Source organism: Eulemur rufifrons, chromosome 8, assembly GCF_041146395.1.
Source record: "Eulemur rufifrons isolate Redbay chromosome 8, OSU_ERuf_1, whole genome shotgun sequence".
Classification (NCBI taxonomy): domain Eukaryota; kingdom Metazoa; phylum Chordata; class Mammalia; order Primates; family Lemuridae; genus Eulemur; species Eulemur rufifrons.
This window is the reverse complement of record NC_090990.1, coordinates 357,894-383,170: the sequence shown is the minus strand read 5'-3', so window position 1 is coordinate 383,170 and position 25,277 is coordinate 357,894. Positions and strand designations below refer to the sequence as shown.

The 25,277-nt window shown below is 60.2% G+C and overlaps 1 protein-coding gene across 1 annotated transcript; it reads right to left on the bottom strand.

The window, feature by feature from the left end:
• Positions 1–22,196: 22,196 nt before the first annotated feature.
• ACTRT2 (actin related protein T2) lies at positions 22,197–23,330 on the bottom strand. The gene has a single exon (XM_069477260.1). The coding sequence runs from the start codon at positions 23,328–23,330 to the stop codon at positions 22,197–22,199; it is 1,134 nt and encodes a 377-aa protein (XP_069333361.1).
• Positions 23,331–25,277: the final 1,947 nt, after the last annotated feature.

Sequence of the window (25,277 nt, the reverse complement as noted above, 5' to 3'; positions counted from 1 at the left end):
ACCTGGGGCACAGCAGCACTGAGGTTAGGCCAGTGAATAACCTACCGCGACCTCCGAGTGCTCAAGTGAAAGGGAGAGTCACATGTCTCTCGCTTTAAATACAAGTCAGAGATGATGCAGCTTAGCGAGGAAGGCCTGCCGGCAGCCAAGATAAGCCAAAAGCTAAGCCTCGAGCACCCGTGAGCCAAGCTGCAAACGCAGAGGAAGAGTTCTTGAAGGAAATTAAAAGTGATACTCCAGTGAACACACGAATGATTAAACAAAACAAAACAGACTCCTTGCTGATACGGGGAAAGTTTTATTATGTGGCTAGAAGATCAAACCAGCCACAACATTCCCTTAAGCCCGAGCCTGACCCAGGGCACGGCCCGGCTCTGCGATTCCGTGAAGGCCGAGAGGGAGGAAGCTGCGGAACGAGGTGTGAGGAGGCAGAGGTGGGTTCCTGTGGGCTCATCAGGCCATGTGCAGATGTGTCATGTCACAGAAGTGGCAGCAAGTCACCCACAAGTTCTAACTGAGACCATGACGAAGGTGGCCTCACTAAGCAACAGATTTTCAATGTAGGCAAAACAGCCTTCTGCTGGAGGAAGATGCCACGTAGGACTTCCATAGCTAGAGAGAAGTCAGTGCCCGATTTCAGAGCTCCAAAGGACAGGCTGACTCTCCTGTTAGGGACAAATGCAGCTGGTGACTTCAGTTGTACCCAGTGCCATTGACCATTACGAGAATCCTAGGGCCCTTAAGAGGTACGCTAAATCTACCCTGCCTGTGCTCTATCAGTGGACGACAAAGCCTGGGTGACAGCACCTCTGTCTACAGCACGGTTTCCTGAGAATTTCAGCCCCCTGTTGAGACCTACTGCCAAGGAGAAAAAAAAAAAAAATTCTTTCAAAACATCCTGCTCTCGGACGATGCACCAGGTCACCCAGGAGCTCTGACGGAGGAGGTTATGATGTTGTTTGCATGACCATTGACACAACACCCATTCTGCAGCCCAGGGACCGAGGAGTAATTTGGACTTTCAAATTTCAAATAACTATAGCTGCCCTAGGTAGTGATTCCTCTGATGGACTGGATCAAGTCAGGTAAAAACCTTCCGGAAAGGATCACCAGTCTAGATGCCATGAACAACATCCATGATTCAGGGGAAGAAGGTCAAAATATCAACATGGACAGGAGTTTAGAAGAAGTTGATTCCAGCCCTTTCAAGGGGCCCGAGACTTGGGTGGGGGAGTCGCGGCGGCTGTGGTGGAAACAGCGAGAGAACTCGAACCGGAATCGGCGCCTGCAGATGTGGCTGAGCTGCCGCTATGTCACCATCAAACCTGGAGAGGCGAAGGGCTGCTCATGGGTGAGCAGAGAAAGTGGATTCCCGGGCCAGGACCTGCTCCTGCTGCAGACGCTGCGAACAGTATCGGAGCGACAGCAGAGGGTGCACTTAGCTGACAGGCAGCGGCAGGATGGGAGAGAAGCGTCTCCAGTTTTGAAAGCAGCTCTGCCATGGGTCGCATGCTGTCAAACGGCGTCGCAGGCCAGAGACATTGCTTGTGAAGGAGAGTCAGTCGGTGCAGCCAGCTTCTCTGTTGTCTTGTTTCGTGAGATCACCGCAGCCTCCCGGCCTTCACCCGCCACTCCCTGGCCCGTCAGCGCCGTGAACTTCGGCAAGACCCTCCGCCAGCAAAACCACTGCCACTCACCGAAGGCTCAGGTGATCGTCAGCACTTCTTAACAAGAAGGTATTTTTGAATTAAGGTAGGTACGTTTTTTAAGACCTAATGCTGTGGCATGCTTAATAAACAGGCTTTATTGCAATATTCAGGCTATTGCTGTGGTCTGGACCCGAGCTCACTGTGTCTCTGAGGTCTTTCAGAGGCTTAAATAGGCCGAGAGTGGGAATCCAAGTCCTTGCCCTCTCGAGAAAGAGCCCTAGGCCAACGTGTCACAGGTGGGTCCTTTCAAGGGAAAGATGATTCCTGCCTTATGTAAGTTTCTCTAGAATATGGTAACAGCGGTAAAGCAGACTGTTCATTGTAAGACATGGTGTCAGTTTGGTTCCATGTCTGGATAAGAACAAGAAAAGGAAAGAAAAGCATAGGCCTGTTTTCCTTATAAACATAGATAGGAAAATCTCAAATAAAACATTGGATGCCTGGATCCGACAGTGTGTTTTAGCATACACACTCACCAGAACAGCTGAGGTTAACAAGACTGACAGCCCCAAATGTTGGCGGGAACTTGGAGCAACCAGACTGTCAGACAACGCTGGTGTGGAGTTTTGGGGAAAGATCTGGTAGTTTATCATAAATCTAAACATACAACTACCCCAGGACCCAGCAATCTCTCTCCAGGATGTTACCTAAGAGAAGGGAAACATGTCCACAAAAGGACTTGTATCTGAATATTCGTAGCAATTTTATTCATAATATTAAAAAAATAAGAACAGTTTATGCATTCACCGAGGGGAGAATGGGATCCATGGCTGTGGTGTGTTCCTGCAACAGAACACGTGACCGTCTGAACATCTGTGTTCCCTCAGATTCGTGTGTTGGAGCCTGAGACGCAGCGTGATAGCTTTAAGAGGCGGAGCCTCCGGGACATGATCAAGTCACGAGGGCCACCCCCATGCGTGGGATTCGTGCCCCTTTAAGGGGCTGGAGCCTTTTCCACCACATGAGGCTACAGTGAGAAGCAGGTGCTGGTGCCTTGACCTTGGACTTCTCGGCCTGCGGACCTGTGCACCAAACAAGAGTAAATTTCTCTTGTTTGTCAATCGCCCAGTCACGGTGGCCAGAAGGGCTGGCGCAGTCTGCTCTTCATCAGTGAAAGGAAACAAAGACTACTGATCTCCTCAGCCACGCGGACGCACCTTAAAAACTTTATGTCCGTCCAAAGAAGCTAGGGACAAAAGGGTGCACACCTTGTCCCTCAATCCACACGAAGCTCTAGACCAGGCTGATTTATTCCGGGAAAAATCAGAGCTGTGCTTACCCCGGGGAGCAGGAGGTCGAGAATGGACATGAGGCACCTTTGCAGGGTGGCTGTTTGCGTCTTTGCTGGGCTTGGGGTCACACAGATGTGTGATTCGTCAAAGCTCAGCAAATGACACACCGAAGATCTGAGCATCTCACTATATGTAAATTTTACCCCAAAAGAAATAAAAAAGGAGCACACAGAGACATTGAGCTCTGGTTAATGACGTGCGTGCTGCAGTATTTACGGAACGTGAGCTGAGGTTTGCAACTTAAAAAGAAGATGAAAGTGGCTGGATGGATAGAAAGATGAATGAATGGATAAATATGTAATAATGTACGTTTAGTAAAATATTAATTAAATGGTGGCTACATACGTGAGCGTTCACTGTAAAATTCTATCACCTTTTCTGTGTGTTTGAAAATGTTCACAGTAAAGAACAGGGAAACGACACATCGTGACCAGTACGGTTTATCCCAGGGACACAACGGTGGTTTCGAGTCGGAGGTGGCGGGATTCACACTGGGAGACTACGGAAAATGCGTCAGTGCAAAACAGAACTTGCAGAGCTCAGCACCTGCTCTCCGAAGTTGCTCAGAAAACCGGGAATGAGCCGCTTTCTCGGCTTGAGAAAGGAGCTCTCAAAACCCTGTGGCAGCCACCGCACGTGACGGCGACGGCGTTTTGAGCCTCTTTCGAGGTCAGGTGCAAGACGAGCGTCCCTGCCGCCCGCGTGACTCTTCGACAGAGCTGCACGGTCTCCCCCGGTGCGACTCGAACAGCGGACCGCGTGCTAAGCCTCGAAAGGAGGGAATCAACCTCCCGTTTGTTGCAGGTGAAGTGCGGTTACCTGTGTGAAAATCCCAAATAAGTTACAAACGAGTGAAAACAACAGAACAGTAGGAGGGTTCAGCATGGTTCTAGATGAAAGATCCACTGAGACAGCATTAGGGTTCCTCACCATCGGCAATAATCAATTGGGCAAAGTGATGACAAGACTAAGGCGCGAGTCACACTTGCAGCAACGCCCCCAACCACCTGGGCCTTGATCTAACAAAGGATTGATGAGGCTTTTCGAGAAAGGGCTTAATCTCTGTTAAAGACGATGAAACAAGATGAGCAGAAGAAAAGACAGAACATGCTCGCGGGTGGGAGAACTTGACACTTTAACAAATCGATCCCTAACAGGTCCACAGATTGATGGGTGTGCGTGGTGTCTCCACACGTGCGTACGTGTGTGAGGGTCGGATCAGGGCGTGTAGGACACCTGACACCTCCGAAATCCATCATCTCTCTGCATAGGGAACATTTCAAATCTTCTCTTCTCACCATTTTGAAATATATGACGTATTGCTAGCGATAGTCATTTTAAAGACAGCAGTTCTCGGCCGGGCGCGGTGGCTCACGCCTGTAATCCTAGCACTCTGGGAGGCCGAGGTGGGCGGATCGTTTGAGCTCAGGAGTTCGAGACCAGCCTGAGCAAGAGCGAGACCCCATCTCTACTAAAAATAGAAAGAAATTATATGGACAGCTAAAAATATATATAGAAAAAATTAGCTGGGCATGGTGGTGCATGCCTGTAGTCCCAGCTACTCGGGAGGCTGAGACAGGAGGATCCCTTGAGCTCAGGAGTTTGAGGTTGCTGTGAGCTAGGCTGATGCCACGGCACTCACTCTAGCCTGGGCAACAGAGTGAGACTCTGTCTCAAAAAAAAAAAAAAAAAAAAAAGACAGCAGTTCTTCGTATAATAGAGTCATTTTAACTTCAGTAGAAATTTCACTGGAGCTTTCAAAAGATGAAATCGGCTTGTTCTAACACATGCCTGGCTGGACACAGGCAGCGCACGGCCAAGGAAGTTTTGGAAAAGAAGAGTCGGCTGAGGTCTCATCCTGCTAAACACTAGACCCCACAGAGCCAAAGTGATAAAACAAAACAACCAGACGGTGTGACCTGTTGTGGCAGCAGATGCCGAGGACGCAGAACAGGACAACTCAGCTCTGTGACCCCAGAGGGACACACTGTGGCCACTGCAGCTCCCAGGCCAGCCGCTGGGGAGGGGTAGTGGCTGCTTCCAGGGCACTGCCTTCTGGGCTATTCTATTTATTCTACTCTATTCTATTTATTCTATTCTGTTCTATTCTTTCTATTAGGAAAAGAAAACGTCCTTGTGCCTTGTGGCCATAAAGAACTTTTACATAAGACCTAACATCTTCACCTGCAGCTGGAAATTCGTGGATCCGACCCGTCAGAGCGCAAGGTGTCGCTGGGTGCAGGATGCTGCGGAGAAGCCAGCAGGTGGGACGTCACTGCGGTGGCTGCAGCTGCTGAGCGACTGACTCAAGGGACACGAGGAAAGCCCAGCATGAGACACGCAGAGAAGGGGACGCTAGCAGGCAGCGTGGCAGGGAGATTTCCAGCCTCAACAGGAATCAGAGAAATGCACATGTATGAAGTGATTTTCTGCCTCCACTCAACGGATTGGCACGAATTTGAAAGTCAGACAATGGCAAGTGCGGGTGAGTGCGTGTGGGACCGTGGGGTCCCTCCTCCTCTCGGGGGACTGTGAACAGGCCAGTGAAGGTGAAATGTGTTTACCTGTGACTCGGGCTGGGGAGCGGGAGGAGTGAGGTGGACACGAAAGACGCCGTGGGGGGCCCGGGGGGCGAGAGTCGGGGTCGGCGCTGCACAGCACACGGGTCCACAGCCACGCGCTGTTGAGTGAAAAATGCACGACATGGCACGAAACCAACACCACAGGAGCAGATTAAACACACACAGACATATATATGCACATTAAACACACACACAACATGCATACACAGAACACACACAACATACATACACATGTATAGACGACAGATGTATATAACACATACATACACAACACATGCACACAACACATAACACTTGTACATACAACAACACATATATAGATAAAATATGTATGACATATACATACAACATATACAGAAATACACAGCACATATACACACAATACAATACATATAAACACAACACATGTATGACATATACACCCATAACAGATATACACATACAACACACAGCACACATACACACCACACACAGCTCATATACACACAACATATATGTGCAACCCACAACACATATGCACATATAGGAAATGTACAGGCACACAACACATGTACACACACATCACCGCCAACTCCCCACGGTTCTTTCAGTGCCTGCGGGACCCAGGGCAGACATGTTTGTCCCCCAGAGTGGCTGCCAAAGGGAAGGGAAGAGAGTGAGGTTCGGGAATGAGGGTAAAAACTGGTAAAAATGAGATCGGTGAAGACTCTGTGCTGGGCAGGACGCTGCGCCTTGAACTGGGGAAGTGGGGGGAGGGTTAGGAGGGGGAGGGGGAGGGGAGGGGGAGGCAGGACACGGCAGGGTGATGCAGGACCCCCAGGCCAGCAGCTGCCGAGGGGTCAGCTGGCACCGCCCTCTGCCCCCCAGGCTGGCCAGGGCTCCCTTCTCTGCATCTCCCGCCCACCAGGGCCGCTCAGGTAGGCTGCCAGCAAAGCCAGCAGGGGTGAGATGCAGGGAGGTGGGGGGAGGAGAGGGGAGCTGCTCCCGCAGGGAGCCCTGGTGGGGAGGGGGCGCTCACTCTCCGTCACCCCAGCGGAACCCGGGGGACTGGGCATCACCTGGGCCGCCTGCTAACCCGTGTCAGGCACCCCTGGAGCAGCACGGCGTCCTCCACTGCGTGTGGCTGTGCGGGTTGCCACCGCACCCCCAGCCCCGCTCCCTGCACCCCCCAGCCCGCTCCTTGCAGCCCCCAGCCCTGGAAGCAGCACCCCACCCCCCAGAGCAGCAGGTGGGGCAGGTGCAGCGGCTGGTCCCACCGCCCCTCAGCAGACTCCACCCCCATAGCCAGAGAGCGCCCTCCCCGAAGTCCCCTGCCCAGGGGCGAGGTCCAGGACTGGCTTTGGGGCAGGGCTCAGGCGAGGGCGGAGGCCAGGGGCACGGCTCCCCCAGCCCTGAATGGTGTGAACACGGCTCAAACTCTCGAACTCACGGTCCTGCGGGCAGCATCAGCAGACAAGCTGGGGCAGTGGCGCCATGCAAAGCCCAGGCAGGGCCAGGCCTCGCTTCCCCTGGCACAAGCTACGCCTGTCCCCATCTGCCCGAATCCCTGGTCGGCCTCGCAGTCAGTTTCCTACGCTGTGTGGGTTTCTTGCACCCTGTATGTGTTACAGATGAGGAAACTGAGTCACGGAGTGGCCAGGCAACCTTCCCGAGGCCCGGCTGGGAAGTGCTAGAGCTGAGCTCTCAACCGAGGCGGCTGGCTGTCCCCACGCTGGGTGCTCAGCTGGAGAGAGCGGGTCCCTGGGGGCAGTGAGGAGTCTCAGGGCCTCAGGGGCAAGGTCGCCTGAGGGACGCTGAGGTGAGGGCGGCTGTCACTGGGGTGCACTGACTAGTGGCCCCGGCTGGACGCGGCCGGGCCGCTGGGCAAGGCGGGGGAATCGGACACGACTCCCACACGGTGGTGCCCAGTCCCCAGCCCCAGGCCATCTGCATGGCTCCTCCCTCCTCGCAGCTGGGCCACCCACTTTCCCTCCAGATCTGCCCCCGGCCACTACCTGGGGCAGCTACAGTTTAAGCTTTTAAAGGGGAAAAATCACGGCTCTGAGACAAACATAAAATAAACACGTCAAGGATCTTACCTAGTTCATTAGTTTACAAGGTAACTGGTCAGGTGCAAAAAACCAGATTAAAGGACAGTCCAGACCCAGACGCCTCATTACGGGCCACCTGGGATGCCGAGAGGAACTTTCTAGAGACACAACAGCGGGCGAGATTCACAGGGAAGAATTGATGGCATCCACCGACGACGTCTACTGGCCTCTCTGTGGTCGGAGCCCCCGAGTGGCTCTGGTAACAGCTCAGTGACCAGGGGAGGCACAGACCCCCCCCACTGGATGAGCCGAGAGGGTCCCCCAGGCAGCGTCCCCTGGGGGGAAATCCAGGGAGGTTCTGCCCATCAGGGTCATGTGCCCCTCCCCCTTCCGCCACCACACCTGTCACAGTGGCTGTTACCGTTGGGGACCCCTTGGTCGTCGTTTCCCTGCCGCCAGCCGGTGAGCCCTGGGAGAGCGAGGACTTTTGTCCTCGACATTTTATTCTGGGGCTGGGTCCGTGATGTCGTCGTGACAGCAGCAGGCACAGCCGTGGCCAGCACTCAACAGGCAGTGACCCATCCCCTAAGTGCCAGGTGAGAGGTGCCACTATTGCTCCCATCGTGCCAAAGAAGAAACGAAGACTGGCTGCTAGGCCGACTCCCCCAGCACTGTCCTCACCTGCCGGGAAGGGTCGGGTGTGACTGAGATCCAGGAGTTTGGCCTTGGAGTCTGGGCTCCTGCCTGTGCCCTCGAGTGCCACTTGCGAGGTGGCCCAGTGAGGGGGCGAAGGACTGTCCCTGGAAAGGGCCACACGAGAGCTTCCCCACCCCGGGCAGGGTGACCCGTGGGAAGGGCCCTCTGGTATACCCGCCCCTGAGGGGGCTGCAGGGGAGACCCCGTCTCACAGGGGGTTGAGGAGGCTCTGTCACGTGTCCTCAGGGTGAGAGGCCCTCACAGGCCCAGGGTTCCGGGTGGTGTCACAGGGAAAGGGCACCAGACACCTGTTAAACGCAGCGAGACGGATTCTGTCCGAGCTACTGCAGTCGGGGGAGACGTGTGCGACACGGCGAGGGCAGCCGGGGCTCCGAGGACAGCAGCAGGTGAGGGAGAGGGGACAGGTCCTCAGAGGGACTCAATTAGGAGTCAGGGGTGGGACCTGTTGCTAAAACTAGGCTCAGCGGGCCAAGGACAGCCCAAGTCTTAGTCCAGGAGAGGGTTAGAGGGGCCTGCCCAAAGCTTGTCACGGACGGAGTCCTCAGTGGGAAGGGACACCCCCTGCCCTGTGTGTGGGCCTGGGGCCCTCCACGGAGGGGGCTCAGGACCCCACACTGCTGCCCCCACACCCCAGGGACAGGCCTCAGAACTGGTCCTGCTGCGGGCGCTGACTGCTTCCCGGCCCTCTCCCGCAGCCACTTGGCCCCAGGGGTAGAAGCTGGGGTGGGTTCACGTCCCTCCCAGGAGCCCGAACGACACTGTGTCCCCTGGTCGGCCAGGTGCCCGGACACCCTGCCTGGAGTCCGACGCGCTGACGATGCTTCGCCAAGTTCCCAGGCCGCGCCCACCGACCGGCCACTGCCCCTGGCGCCAGACGGCGACGGCCCTTGGTTGTTAAGGGCCGGGACGCGCCTCCCGCCGGCCTGGTTCTCAGTCGCGCTCTGTGAGTCGCCTTCTGGACGCTGCACAGTCCCCGAAGCGCACACTTTGGCACTCAGACTCGTCCTTCTCCGGGTGGAGCAGACGCCCGTCCAACTCTTGCAGCTCATCAGCACAGGGCAACCCCACCCCCTTCCCGAGCCCGAGCGGGGATCGCGGGTGGCCGGGCCGTGTGTGGGCGGTGGGGACCCGTCCAGGGACCCACACAGGGGGCCCGTCTCCTGCAGAGAGGGGCCGTCCCCATCTGTCCTCCTTGGCGTTGTTCTGCAAACGGCCTCTGTCCTCCGGCCGAGGGCTTGGGACTGAGGATCTCCCTCGTTACCCCAGAACAGGCAGAGAAACATTGAAAATAAACACAATTGTGTAATCCTTGCGGAAAGAATGATTTTGGTTTCATGTAATCCCAGCAGAAAGGCTGGAGTCGTTTCAGACTCGGGCTGTGGAAGAGCTTCAGTGGGTGAGGGGGCCTGGCGGGGGAGGGGCAGGGGTCGCCCGCACTCTGGGGAGGAACGGGGGTGCAAAGCCATTGCAGGCAGTTGGGCTGCTTCGTCCCACCTGCACGTGTGGCTGCTGGAAGGGGGTCTCAGTCTCCCCCGAGCTGCACAGAGCAGGGAGCAGAAGTCCAGCTCGGTCACAGCTGTGTGGCTCAGGCACGAGCCAGACCCGGGAAGAAGGCCTCGCTCCGGAGACCCCGCAGCCCAAGCCCGGGACCCCGGGCCCGTTACTGCAGCTGCCCCGCTGGGAAAGACCCTCTGTGGAAGGGAGGGCGGGCTGGAGACGCTCCTGCTCAGATCCTGGTGGGGGACCCGGACAGGGGTGTCCCGGCCCATGGGGTCAGGAACCTGAGGCTTGGCCCCCAACGCTCGTCACGAGAACTCCCATCACTGCTCCCTAGAAAACTTGGATCTAAGGAAAGCAAGGCAGTGGCCCACTCGCCTTCCCACCGTTTCCGCCTGGCTGGGCCCATGGTGTGCGGCTGCCCAGACGATGCCTCTGCACCCTGACCAGGAAGGCCCCGACCCCCACGCCCACCTCACCCACAAAGCAAGTCGCTGTTTTGAGCACAGATGCAGGGGCTGCTGCTCAGAAGGCAGCCTGGGCTCTTCATTGCCCGAGTGTCTTCTCGCCCCACTGGGGGGACCCTGGACACAGCCATGGGCCCCCCTTCCCTCACCTGGGCAGACACCCAGGTGGGAACCCCCGTCAGATCTGAACACGACTCCCGTCGTTCTCCTGAGGGCGACTACCCTGAGGGCCATGGTGAGGGGGGCTCCTCCCGTGCAGGACATCAGACCCAGGTTGGGAGCAGGTGGCCCAAGCCGGGGACCAGACGGAGCAGGGCCGGCCGGCAGCACGGAGCCTCCCTCCTGGGGGGCCCCCAGGCTGGTCCAGGAGGCCAAGCTTCTGAGGGACGGGTGCAGGCCGAGGTTTGCGGGCGGTTCCCTTCCCTGGAAGGCCACGCTCAGCACCTCACTGCCCTGATGGCCGAGATGGGGTCAATGACGATCTGTCACAGGTGAGCCGCTCAGCCCTTGGCCAGCCGCGCTCACGGCTCTCGGCGACCTGTGCTGCGTCAACTGGTTTCAGCAACCGTGGAGTGACTTTTTTCCCCTAAATCTGGGCTTTGCTGTGGTTTCAATTTTAAATTTTTATGTGCATTCAGAAAGAATTTGTGTTCAGAAAGAGCTGGACTCTTATTTATTCACCAGTTTTCAGAAAAAACAGGTGGTTTTCTAGCATCCTGCAAAGTGACAGCCACTTTGCGTGTTTGCTGCTGGCATCGTGAGCCCCAGGGTGCAAGGACGCTGATGCACATCCACGGCCCGTGCAGTGGCGCCACCGCTCACAGGATGCCTCGGTGTCCCTGGCTGAAGGTCCCTTCCCCCAGTCTCACTCAGGCACGGGGCTGGGGCGCCCAGGGCTTTGTGTGCAGGTGGCAGGAATTCAGCAAGAGCAGCAGAGGGGGCCACATCCAAAATGCCCCCCGCAAAGCTGTGACCCTGAGCTGCAGAGAGAAGCCGGCACAGCCAGTGTCCCGTCTCTGTCCCAAAAGGGACCCCTAGTGGTCGGGCACGAGCTTCTGCCACCGAGCCCAGGGCCAGTCGCCCCTGCCTGGCTCTGCCCAGTTCACGCCTTAGGGTCCCCCCGGGGTCACCTGTGGCCCCCTGACCTGTAGGACGAGCTGGACAGCAGGGCGGTTTCGGGCAGAGGCACATTGCGCTGCACACCATAAACGCGTGCGTCGCTGTCTGTGTGGCCGGGGAGCCCCAGAGACAGAACCACAGACGCGGCTGCAATCTGCGTGTGGCGGGGAGACAGTTATTTTAAGGGGTCGGCTCGCGGTTGGGGCTGGCAGCAGGGACAGGCTGCAGGCCCGGGGAGGCCGGTTCTGAGTCCGCGGGCAGGGCCCCTCCCCGGGAGGTGCGGGCTTCTCTCCCGCAGCCCTCGACGGCTGGGACGAGGCCGCTCACGTCACGAGGGCCATCGCTTTCCTGACAGTCCACGGATTTAAACCTTCTTCTCATCTAAAAAAACACCTTCTCAGCAAAGTCCCGACTGGCGTTTGGCCCAACACCTGGGCACCGTGGCCAGCCGAGGTGACACAGGAAACCAGCCGTCCCCACCCCTCGCCGCTGTGCCGGCTGGAAGGGAGGGAGGCCCTGGTGCCCCTCCGCGGTGTCCCGGCGGGAGAGAGGACTCAGGCACACACGGGGCCGTCGCTTAGGAAGCGAGAGTTGCCGTTTACCGGGATGCTCACAAGTGTCGGTGAGGAGGGGGCTTGTCACGTGTGTCTGAAAGAAAACAGAGCAGCCTCAGAGTGTGAGCCGGGGGTCTCCGACCTGCCGGGCGGGGCCTGACCCCTGGCCGTGGCAGAGAGGGGAAGGGAACTGGGTGGCAGGGCAGGGACAGCCACGCAGCCTGGGTGTGAGGACTTGCGTGTCCCCAGCGAGGATGGGAGGGGACACGCCTGCACGCGGCCGGTACTTGGACTCGTGGGTGTCAGCCCTCGTCTTTCTTCTCTCGGGAACACCCCCCGGGCTACCCAGGCCAAGCTCAGGTGGGACGCGAGGAAGCAGGGCCGGCACCAGGGCTGGGGACTCATGAGGACAGAAACGTGGGGCAGCTGAATCCTGGTGCGTGTCTGTGTCAACCGTGGGAAATCGGTGCTTTCCACTGGCGAGTTCCTTTGTCCCTGACTCTGCAGCCTCTGGGCGTACCCCTCCTCCCTGCACCATGCTTCTGCCACGGCCACTCGGGGGGCCCTGGAGGGGCGCCCTGGGATCCGGGCCTGGAGAGGTAAGTCTCCCCACCGCACAGGAACAGGGAGGAGGGGGCTCAGGATGCCGCCGGGCCTGGGAGTGTGAGCTCACCTGCGGCAGGTGGGCAGGGAGGGGCCGACTGCCCGTGCATCCTCCGGGGGCGTCAGAGGCGGCCACAGGGCCTGCTGCCCACCTGAGAGGAGCCGGGAGCGTGGCAGGTCCCCTCGACCACGAGCCCGTGGGCAGTCCCCTCTGTGATAATGGCTGATTAGGGCCAGGGCTCAGAATCAAGGGACATGGACACACAGGGGACCTCTGGCCTCATGACATCGTGCTGGGGATGAGGCTCCCCAGGGTGACGGTCACCTCCGATGGCCAGCCTGGCCTCGGCTCCGGAGGTTTACCTCCCGCCTCAAGTCAGTCTTGGTCCTGAGCGTCCTCCTTGCGACCCGTCTCTCAGGACAGGCTGAGAGGTGCACACGGCCGTCTCAGCGCCCCACACCCCCTATCATAGGCCTCCATGCTTGGCCAGCTCCGGTGCCAAGGGGGCTTCCGGGCCGACGGGTGGCTCAGACAAGGGGTGTGTGTCCCGCTGCCCTCCGCACCTGTCTGTCCATCACAGGGCTGCGCGTCTGGGAGGGTCCTGAGCTCTCAGCGTCCTTCTCTGGTGAAAGGGGACAGGGCCTGCTGGGCCCACGTGACCCGGCACAGCTCACCAGGACACAGAACCACACGCGCTCTCCTGGCCGTGAGGAGCTTTAGGTAAGAACATGCGGACTGTGGAGACATATTTAGCTGCGGCCATTCTGTTCCAGGCAGCGGGGACGGTCACGAGCACATGCAGGAGAGGGTCTCCTGAGCAGCTGTGACCGCGGGGCCAGCCTTCTCCAGAAACGTCTCGGCCTGCAGCAGCCAGTGTCCTCTGCCCAGCTCAGGCCAGGGACCACGGCCAGGACAGCTGGCTCGGGGGTGCCATGCACTGCCCGCGGCGGGGGCCCGGCTGAGAACTGCCTCTGCTCTGCCCAGGGGCTCTCCCTGGGCCCCTCCCCACTGCACGTCCAGCTGTGGGCTTTGGGGCCGAGTGTGACGTGAGGGAAGAACCTTATTGGCCAAAGACTCAGCAACCCCGATCCCTGGGTTCCTGCGGGACCAGAGGGGGCACCTGCAGGGGCCACAGGGTGGGCTCGGGGTGCCCGCTGGCTCCTGCCACCCCCGGGCGGTGGAATCACAGCTGGCCTGGCTCTCGGGCTCCCTGGTTCAGTCCCCACCTCCCCCCGCACAGTCTGCAGCCAACATTTTGAAGTCTTTATAGAGTCTCACTTCCACTTTTCTGATTTATGTTCCCGGGGATGAGTTTTATGTGAAACACTCCCCCAGCTCCCTGTGAGATAAAAGGCCCCCCTGCCCCAGCCGCCGTGGAGCCCCTCACCCGCCCCCGCAGATCCTCAGCAGCCCCGCTCCCCGGGCTGGGTGGCCACGTCGCCCTCGCTGCGGTGGAAGGCCAGCCCCGGCCGGGACTGGACTCCTGGCCAGCCTTGTTCTGCGGGGCCTGGCGCCCAGCCAGGGGGCCGCGGTGGAGCTGAGCCCCCCCGTCACCCCCTCGTAGCTGTGATGTCTCTCGCTGCACGTGTTGGCCCTGGAGACAGCTGGCCAGAAAGGGGTGCTCCCCTGACAAAAACGGGGGTCCCATACAAGGTGATGAGAGACAGAAAACGGTCTCTCCTCCCCTAAGTCCCCGCTATCCTTGATGCCCCCACAGCGGCTGGGCACCGAGACATTTATGGGGCTTTCACTGCGCTTCAGGCCCTGTCCCCAGCTCTAGGAGGCCCGGTCACCGTCACGGGCACGGTCCTGCCCTCCCTGGCCTGGCAGGGCTCTCGACACCCTGCACTGGGAATTTCTGGCAAGCCCCGGCTGTGGGCGCCTGCAGTCGGCTGCCAGGCTCCTGTCGGAGTGTCCGGGGCCCACCAGAGCCCTGGCTGCCGGGCGAGCACGTGTCCGGCTGCGGGTCAGTCTCCGGCGTCCCTCAGGCTCGCAGAAAGGGAGCAAAAGTATCTCCCGCCGTCCCCACCTCGCACAGGCTTTGTGTGTGAAATGTCCTGGCCCGACTGGGGCAAAGGGGAGAGGGCTCTGGGCGCCTCCTGTGGTCCCCCCAGGGCGGGGGGCGGGGTGGCCGCAGGGGTAGACGGCCCGGGCAGCGTGGGCCGGACCTCACAGCACAGCGCCCTCCCTGGGAAGGCCGTGACCCGTGTCCAGCACCCCCCTCCCCGCCAGCCTCCCTTTAATTGAGCCTGACGACTTCACACTCTGGAGCCGGGATGGTGCTTGTTTTGGCTGGCCCGGCGCGGCCCATCCTGGCCGGGCCTGGTTGCATAACCGGGAGGTATCCGCTTACGCTGGCGACACTCTCGGCAAGGCCTGCACGGCGCGGCCTCCACGCTCGCTCTCCGGGGGGTGGCCCAGCCCCACAAGCTCCGGGTGGGGTCTCACGTGTCTCCTGACCCCGGGGGCCGGCTGGCAACGGTCCACAGAGCCTCCGGCCACGGTGCCAGGAGTGGCTGCCTCTGGCCGGAGTTGGCCGGCGTGGGTGGCGGGCGAGGGCGCCTCCCCCTCGCTAACACGTCTCCCGGCGTCAGCGTCACGGCTGGCCCTGCCAGAGCGCCGCGGGCTCGGGTCAGAAGACAACTGTGGGAGGGCGCAGGTCCAGGAAATCGCCTGCCGGGCGTCCTTGTCACTGGCCAGGCCCTGGAGCCCCCCCAGGCCCTGGACGCCGTCCCGCTGGCCAGTGGAGGAGGAGGTTGCAGGGCCCGGGGCCCCTGTGGCTCAGCCGCTCTCTCCCTCGGCTGCCGCCGCCAAAAGGTGGGGCGACAGAAACAGGAGATTTGAATAATGGGAGAAAATTATTATGTCTTCGCGGAGCTGGAGCCCAGCCTGCTCCCCGCGGGTGTGATAACTGGGGACGTCTTAGGTTTCCCGCTCCGAGCCAGGGCCGGCCGTGACAATGCCCACATTGTCTCCTGTGCCGAGGCATTGTCACCGATGACAGTCCCCAAACGCGCGGGCTGCAAGGCGCGGGGATTAGCACACACCGGGGAAAACACAGACGCTTACGGGGAGGACGAAAGCCGCAGCTAGACTCGGGGTGGCCGCAGGAGGGAGGTGGCCACTCGCTGCTGACGGTTTTGTGCGAACGGCCTGGGGACGGCTTTGCCCCGGGCGGGCAGGTCACGGGCAACTGGCAGCCGGGCGGGCATTGCGCGCGGTCTGCAGAGGTTTCCACTGTCAGCCGCTCTGGCTTCTTTGCCTGGGCCTGGCTGGGGGCTGGGTCTTGCCGGCCGAGGGTTTGGACCTGCCCTGGGCGGCCCCTTCTGAGAACGAGGGCAGGTGGATGCCAGGTCCTGCCCCAGGGAGCAAGACAGGGACAATCTTCGAGGCGGGCCGGGTCCCTGCCTCGGAGTTAGCTGCGGGGACACCCTGGTGCCCACCCACACAGAGGCCGGGGAGGGCCGCCGCCCCAGGGCCCACTGGCCAGCTCGGCATTAAGGAACTGACCGGCCGAGCACACCCTCCCTCCCTCCTGGACTGCGAACCTCCTGGGCACGTCTGTAAAGGACTGTAGGGTGAGGGACGGAAAGAGAGTGGGCTCAGCCCACCCGGCCCTGCTCTGGGGTCTGGCTGGGGCAGGAGTCTGGGGTCAGGGGGCCCGTCTTTGTGTCCTCGCCGGGTCTGCCCTGAGCCCTGACCGTTGCCTCGTGCAGCCTGAGACACACTTGCTCATCCCGGAAGAGGCGCCGCTGGCTCTGCCCAGGGCCCAGCACGGAGGTGCCCAGAGAGCAGGGCCCGCGGTGGGAGCCACTGCTGGGGGCTGGGCGCCCCTGTGCCCGCACCCTGCAGGCAAGTGGGGAAACCGAGGTCTGACCCGCTGACGCAGGGCCAAGTCCAGCCTGGGCCAGACTGTCCGGCTCCCGGCTCGTGCCTGCACCGCTGGGCTCTCCTGGCCCCCGACCACCGGCGAGGACTTCGCCTTCCAGAGCACCGCGGTTTGTGCGGCCTCCGCGGCTCCCAGCCTCGCAGGCGGGAAGGGGACAATGCGGCCCTCCACTGCGCCGTGGTGGGGGACAGGCAGCCCCACCCCGAGCACTTCCATCCCTTTGTCCTTAGGAGCTGGTGTCTTGCCCACGTGCCCACATACCAGGAGCTGGCACCACCAGGACAGGGGCCAGAAGCCAGGCAGGGGGCCCACATTGGTCCCTTCTTCATGGGCCTTTGGGCAGCTTCCTTCCAAGAGTTGAGACTGCTGGTGTCCTCTGCCCACAGGGGCCTGAGGGCCACGAGGTCCCCCTGCAACCAGGCCCACCTCGAGGATGGCCAGTCGTCAGCACCTTCAAAAGGAATGGAAGCCGCCTCCCAGCCAGAGGGTGGGGTGGGGCCGTCAGGAGGAGGCTGCCCTGGGGGTCCCGGATTGGTGTCCTGGCCCCTGGGGGCCCCTCCCAGATCGCACGGGGGCTGGTGCACTCGTCATCTGCGTCGGATCACCCAGAACCAGCCTGAACTCTTAAGCGCTCGTAAACCTCCTCTGGGGGAAGCCAGTGAGCTGTGTGATATTTAAACTGTCGACAGCTGGACCTCATTGGTTTACAAGTTTCCCCTGCTGGCACACGGGGACTCAGATCACCGCACCGGTTTCCTAACACCCGGGTGAGGCCCGGCCCTGCCCTCACCATCCTGGGCACGGAGGCCCCGTCTCCACGTTGGGGGAAGGCTGGGGGCTGGGAAGGGGGTTTGCAGGTGAGGACTCGGGGCTCAGAGGCTCCCCCTACCCCCTGCTCAAGGGCAGCAGAGGTGAAGGGAGCCCGAGAGCCCCGTCCCGGCCTGGGCTGTCCCACCACTGGCCCCGAGTCAGCAGTGACCCTGGCGGTAAATTCTGGCCTCCCAAGCTGGTGGGACTGAGCCCACATAAGAGGAAGGCGAGTGTGTGCAGTGGCCAGAGCCGTCCACCGAGCTCAGCTGTGTGCCTGGACGTCAATGCGGACAGGGTGGAAGCCTGAGTCACAGGGCCGGGACTGCAGAGCCTCCACAAGCCTGAGAACCTCTGCGAGCCTGGGAACCTCCGCGAGCCTGGGAACCTCCGCAAGCCTGGGGCCTAAACGCCCCTGTGCACGTGCCCTGCGCTGACACAGCTCGGGGCTTCCTTGCCGGGGTGCCCTGCCCACGCCACCAGGGGTGCTCTGCCCACACCACCAGAGGTCCAGGGCCACCTTGTGGGTGCTCCCGGCCGAGGGTTGGCAGCAGCAGCTGTAGCAGAAGCCAGAGCTTTGCCCACAGGGTCCACCTACGATGCCCAGCGCCTGCCTGGGAGAAGCATTCATACCGAGCTCCTTGTAGGTGGGACAGGTGACCCATAGCCACCTGGGAAGGTGGACAACAGCTGAGCAGAGAAGCACCTCACCACTCAGAGTAGGGTCCCCTGGGCTCCACCTGGGCCAAGCGTGGAGCCACCTGTGAGCGTCCCATTCCTCAGCAGCCCACGCTTGGCCCCTCCATTAGGACCAGCTGTGGATTCCTGAACCTTGACCTCAGCCCCGGCCACACCGAGGCTGAGGACCGACTCCAGGACCCAGACGGGCTGGGCTCTGCAGCGTGGCTGCTGGGGCAGACGTAGTCACACCTGTCCTCTCCAGACCCTCCCGCTGCCTCCGCTGGGGCCTGGCAGCAGCGTCTCCTCAGCATCCCACCCAACCTCACCCTTAGGCTGGGTGGCAGAGGAGGGTCGCTGCGCTCACAGGAGCTGGGACCAGGCACTGGGAGGGGCCTGGAGCCCCAAAGTCACACAGGCTGATGTTGCAGACACGAGCAGTCACTTCTCACTGGCCGGGAGAGAGGCCCTCAGGGCGAAAGCGGGGAGCTGGCAGCTTCTGGGCCCCCAGAGACACTGTCTAGGTCAGTGTCACAGCCCCAGGTCACGTGTTCTCTGCTCTCGGGTCCCACACCCTCATCCTCTCCTGCCTGTAGCTTTGAACCAGGAGCTCCTCCAGCAGAGCGCACAGCCTGCGACTTCCAAACGCTGCTTCACAGAAAGATCCTGTTCAGGATCAGAGGGCGGGAAGGGGCTGGGTGAGGCTTGAAGGGTCCTCTGACAGGTCTGGGAGTGGGAATCCATACCCTAGAAGTAGGGAAATGGGCTCAGGCCAGTTCCTGTGGACTCCTGCAGGGGCAGAGCAGTTCAAAGCCAGAGGGAGACTTGTCTCTCCTCCTCCAGGACTTAGCCCGGCCCAGCCCAGCCCTAAGCCTTGGTCCTTCACGTCAGACACCTCCAGGCTGAAGGAGGGTCAAGCTGCAGAGGCGAAGGCTGACCCGCAGCTACCCCAACGCCTCCTCCCTCACAGGCAAGCGCGTCTGTCTCCAGCCCCGCAAAGAAGCCAGAATTGGAAGCCAGCTTGGTTATGATACTCTTGCCATGGACTCTGTCAGGGACTTGGGGACTGTTTACTTTCTATGCACTGTAGTGCCGCAGGAAGGACACAGTGCTAGAGAAGACCTAGAGGTCAGAAAACCACCATCGCCATTGTCATCACTATCATTGCCGCCACCACCACCTCCACCTCCACCATCACCACCATTACCACCACCTCCACCATGACCACCATGACCATCACCATCACCACCACCACCTCCACCATCACCACCACCTCCACCATCACCACCACCTCCACCATCACCATCACCACCATCATCACCACCACTTCCACCATCACCATCACCACCATCACCACCATCACCATCACCACCATCACCATCACCACCATCACCATCACCACCACCACCATCACCATCACCACCACCACCATCACCACCATCACCACCATCACCATCACCACCATCACCACCATCACCATCACCACCATCACCATCACCACCACCACCATCACCATCACCACCACCACCATCACCACCATCACCACCATCACCACCATCACCATCATCACCATCACCACCACCACCATCACCACCATCACCATCATCACCACCACTTCCACCATCACCACCACCATCACCATCACCACCATCACCATCACCATCACCACCATCACCATCACCACCACCATCACCACCACCACCATCACTACCACCCACAAAACCCAGCAACCCCGACAGGAAGGGCTTTGCCAGTGGGAACAGGCTCCATCCCCTTGTAACCTTCGGGTGCTGTAGAAAGAAGAACAAACGCCACTCGAGAGCCCCGTCCCTCCCAGGTTCTCCCACTTACAGCCGAAGCCCTGGATACAACACAGCACACACGGGGGAGATTCGGGAGGAGGCTGCCTCGGGACCTGGGGACCTGGGGGTTCCATGGCTTTCCTTCTTGTCTCCCATATATATCTAACGGGGTGCTCAGAGCCTCCAACCCAGAGTCTCCAACAGGCACAGACAAAAACAGCTTCAAAAAAGCCTGGGGAGGGGCGGCGTAAGGACAGACGGCTGTTGGGACACCCTCCCCACTCCAGACAAATGGCGGCGGGAAAACCACACCGCACCTCTGTGGTCTCGGCGGGAGGAGTGGGGAGTGGCTCTCCCACCGCACGGCAACCCATTCCTACGCCACCCAGCACACCCCACCCTCATCTCCCCCACCGCACCCCCCGGCGGCAAGGAGACGGAGCGGGTGGTGTGAGCGGTCTCGATCCCAGGTCTCGCCAGCCCGGCCTCAGCCCCACCCCGGTGTCGGCGCGTCCTGGCCTCACCCAGCATCCAGAGGGGGACGAAGGCGGCGGGATCGATCCACATCGACACGTCATCGTCAAACTCTGAAACCTAAACACAGCGAAAACCCCTCGCACGCAGCCAGAGCGATGAGGGAAACCCCCACGTTTTCCACAGGGGAGCAATGAGGATTCCTGACCCGAAACCACGGGGGCCGGAGGAACCAGCACATTTTTTAAGCACTGAGAGAAAACTGCTAACTGCAAATTCTTGACCCAGTGAGGACGTCCCTCGGGGTGAAGGAGCAATAGACGTCCGCAGGCAGAGGAAGACGGAGGGAATCCGTGGCCAGTGATCTTGTCCTCACAGGCGGCTGAAGGAGGCTCCCAAGCACAATGGAAATAGCAGCAGAGGCGTCGGAGGCTCCAGAAAGGACAAAAGAACATCAGATTAGGTAACAACGAGGCAGATAGGAAGGCTACTCTCATGAATTTCTCGAATCACATTTGATGGTTGAAGAAGAAAATCCTAGCGCCATCCGATGCCGCAGTCGGTGCACACAGGCGAAACACGGCAATTAAATTTTAAAAGTGAGGAGGGCGAAGGGCCCTGATCAGGAGCGAATTTTACACTTCAAAGTGGGAAGATGTCATTACCTGTGGATTGTGATGTCACATGTATGTGATACCCAGGGCACCCACTACTAGACTTACACAAAGCAACACACTCAAAACACGCTAAATAAATCAAGACGCAACCCTAAAAATGCCCTGTAACCCACAGGGAGGTAAGAAAGAGAAACAGCAATGAGAAAAAGAAACAAGCAGAAAATAACAGAACGGCAGACTTAGGACGGGGCGTGTTGACTGCTTTAGACGTGAGCAGTCTAAACACACCAGTGAAAAGAGAGGTTGACAGAGCAGATAAAACATGACCCTACTGTGCGCCGTCTTCAAATCCGCCACGTGCTCTCCTCAAATACCTCATAGGTGGGGTGAAGTGAAAGGGAGGAAGAAGGTGCACCTCGCAAAGACTAAGTTCCCACACACAGTTTTAGATAAATGGGTTTATTTACTTCGTTCAGGCTGAATTTCCTGAGTAGAGTCCTTTGTTTCGAATTTTGCTTCCCGCTTCCCCTCTTTCCTTCCTCCGGCGCCACCTCTCACCCCCCCATCCCCGGCCAGCGCCCTCTGGCCTGCGGTGGGGACCCTTCCTCTCTCCACGTGCCACAGCCCCCGCCGCCCTCACTCACGTGTGCACACGCGTGCTCAGATGCACACAGACACGGGAAGCGCCACTGCTGCTTTACCCAAAACGGGCCGGGATGGGGGGCGGGGAGGCGGTTTTATAAAGACGTCTGTGTACTTTCCATTTCTCCCAATAATATTTTGGGAGAATTCCATCAAATCAATGTGGAAAATTCCCTTTATGCTTAATTTATCCAGCCATCAGCCTACTGATGGCCGTTATCTTCGTTTACAGTATTTCAGCCCCAAATGAGGGTGCTCTGAGGAGCAGCGGCTCTGGGCTTAGACAGCCCTGGACAAATGGTGACTTCTGCTCCCACTGTCCCCACCCGCAAGGACAGCGGCTCCACCCGTTGGGCTGCCCGGCCTCATGAAGGCAGAGCACGAGCCCACGAAGGACCCACAGAGCCTGGGTCGGGGGCGCACCTGCTGTCCCGCCCCCACACTCTCTCTCGCCACTGGAGGCCCCGCAGACTCCAGCCGGCCGTGGGCCTCTGCAGGTGGCACAGCCTCAACTCACAGCCGGGGCTTCCCGGGGAGAAAGGAGGGAGGCAGGGGTGGACAGAACCCCCCAGAAGACCCACCGCCAGCACCAGAGACTGTTCCGCTGCCACCGAGAACAAAGGGAGCCCGACAGGCCAAACTCTCCATGACCTCGTCTTTATTGGGCCTCCCCCGAGGCCGGGCACAGCCTCCCTCGCTGCCCGCATGCGGCGCCCTCAGAAGCATCTTCTCTGGACCACGGATGTCCCGAACTCCTTGAAGTCCGCGGCGGTGACCCACATCTGCTTGAAGCTGCTCAGAGAGGTGACGATGGAGGCCCCGATCCACGTGGAGAACCACCGGTCGGGGGGGGCCGTGATCTTGATGGGGGTCCCTTTGGCAGCCAGCTGCTCCAGCTCCCTGAGCAGCCGGTCGTCCAGCCCCCGGAACAGGGTGGAGCCCCCGGACAGCACGATCTCCCCAAAGAGCGTCTTCTGGATGTCGGCGTCGCACTTGGTGATGCTGCTGGACACCATCCTCGAGAGCCCTGGGTTCTGGATGCCCAGCTGCTCGGGCGCAAACAGGGCCTCGGGCGCCTGGTACAGCTGGTCCCCAATGCTGACGACGCTCCCGTCGGGCAGCTTGTACTCGCGCAGAACCTCCTCCGGCCTCCGGCACAGCTCCTTCTCCGGCTCCAAGGCCACGTAGCACAGCTTCTCCTTGATGTCGTCCACAAGCGCCTTGTCCAGCAGGCACGGGAAGGCCCGCCCGCCCGCCAGCAGGAGCTGGGTGAGCAGCTCCGTGATGTCCCTGCCCGCCACGTAGAGCTTGGACACCGCGTGGGGCAGGGAGTAGCCCTCGAAGACGGGGACAGTGCAGGTGACGCCGTCCCCGCTGTCCACCACCAGGCCTGTGACGCAGGCGGAGGCATACAGCGCCAGCACAGCCTGGTCCGACAGGTAGAAGGCGGGCACGTTGAAGTTCTCAAACATGACTTCGGCCATCTTCTCGCGGTTCTCCCGCGGGTTCAGCGAGGGCTCCGTCATGAGCACGGGCCGGTCGCAGGACTTCACGCCCAGCTCCCACTCGAAGAGGTGCTTCCAGAGTCTCTCCACGTCGTCCCAGCCCGTGACCAGGCCCCGCTCGATAGGGTAGCACAGGTGCAAGACGTCATACTTGTACAGGGCTTCTTCCCCCACAAAGTACTTCTTCTGGCTGGCGCCTGCCGAGGACATCTTGAACTTGGGGTGCCCCACGACAGAGCTGATGACGTGCCGGGGCCCAATCTCTCCAGAAAGACCTGCTTTGCAGAGCCCCGACCCGTTGTCGAAAATCACAGCTGGAGCATCTAATATGCATGGGTTAAACATTTCTACAGCATTCTCTCCTGAGCCTCAGCAAAATAAAGACGGCGCCCTCGCGGGCCACCCTCTGACACGATAGGGGATCCTGTGGGTCTGGGGGCGGCTGCAGGCAGGGCTAGCACAGTGCCCAAGAGCCCTCCATCCCTGGCTGCCGGTCGGCTCTCCTTTCAGGGGTCCGGGCCCTGCCAGGCCCCCTCAAGGAGGCCATCTAATAGGTCACAATCGAGCCAAGGCAACAATTGTCCCCAGCCAGCAACAGAGGCCCTTGGTGGGTGGGGCTGAGCCCCGTGCTCCCTACAGGATGAGACACTGAGTGAGGCAGGCACTGGGGCGGTGCTGATAAGTCTGCAACCCGAGGCAAAGGCCTAGCCTGAGAGTGGACAGAGCAGAGCCCCCTAGGCAGGGCTCAGAGAATCAGCTGCCCTGGCCCCTGAGCTGCTATTTCTGGGATGACAAACAATGCCTCCCTTTGCTAGGGGAACGAACCAGGCACCAGGTTGCAAGGGGGATGCCGGCAGGTCTGTCAAATGTTCTTTTGAATACAGATGTCTCCAGGAAGCCCTCAGGGATTTCTTCTTCCTCTATCCCATTGGTCCTTGCTCTCTGTTTCACAGGTAGACTTTGAGCAAAGCCCTCCAGGCTGGCTGGCTCTTTTTCCAGGTGCACGTCCCTACTCTGGCTTGAGGTCAGGGCCCCTCATTCTTCTCTGCAGACCCTGAGAAGCTGGCATGGAGCAACATCCAGTGGCCCGTGGGGTTGGTAGCCCCAACGGCCCGTGAAGACGTGGTCCTACGGTTTCACGTCAGGCAGCCCCAATTGCGGCCTGTGACACCTCTGTGTGTCCACAGCCCGTCACATGGGCCAAGCCCACTGAAGGTCTCAGAAATTTCCAGGTCATGAAGGGCGGAGGTCTGGGAGCGAGAACAGGAGGAAGGCTCGGGGCCGGGCCAAGGGGCAGCCACCCCAGCCTCTCAGAGAGCCTAGGGTGGCGCACGCTGGGCACACAGACCCCGGCTTGGTCTTCCGCTGGGGACGAGAGCGGGAGGGCGTCAGACCCGCGAACCAGGACTGGCTGTTCTCTCGGGGAGGCTGGAGGAGGCCTTGGCGGCCGTGGCCTCGGAAGGTCCCCGAGGCTGGGATGCCTGAGCGGACTGTGCTGTGTCTCCATCCCCCGGCCCTGCACGGCCCAGACCCACCGCTGGCTGTCACTGTGGGGGCTTCTAAGCTTTTCGGGTCTGACGTTTTGGGGAGCGCGTGTCCCTGATGGGCTGCTATGGGGGGCGGGGAGCAGAGTGTGTGTCTCGGGGTTCCGGCCTGCTTACATCACAAAGGCCTGTGGACTCGGCCTGGCTGGAATGTTCTCACTGTCGCCCTCGGGCTGAATCAGGAGGAACGTGGCCCCACGATGTCTAGATTTTGGCCCTAAAAGTGGCCCACAGTGGGAGGTGATGTAACGATTTGAGGTAGGGAGGGCCCTTGGGCCAGGGCACATGGGCGTGTCCCAGTAGCCCTGGGCTGGCTGGGCGTCTGGCATTTGCAGGTGGACACAGGAGGGGCAGAGAGTGCACGGCTGGGACGGCCTGGTGCCCCGTGGGGTGTGTGGGGCTCTGAGGCTCCTGGCACCCCGTTGCTGTAACAGTGCTCAGTGACAACGTCCCAGGGGCCAGCAGCCTCTCACCTACATGCACGTCATGCAAGAACACGCAAGCACCCGTCCCCACCCTCCCCAGCTCCGGCTTCCCCGTCTGCCTCCCATTCGGGCCTGGGCGTTTGCACCTGTTGCACCTGTGCTGGGTCCCCCGTGACCCTGGCCGGCCCCCCCTTCCCAAAAGACCAGCCTGTGCCCTGGAGTCTGCAGCTGGCGAGGCAGGGCCACGGCAGGGCGGGGGCTCTGCGTATTCCCGGGGCCTGTCCCCAGATGCCGCCCAGCTCTCCCGCTGAGCCCGGCAGACA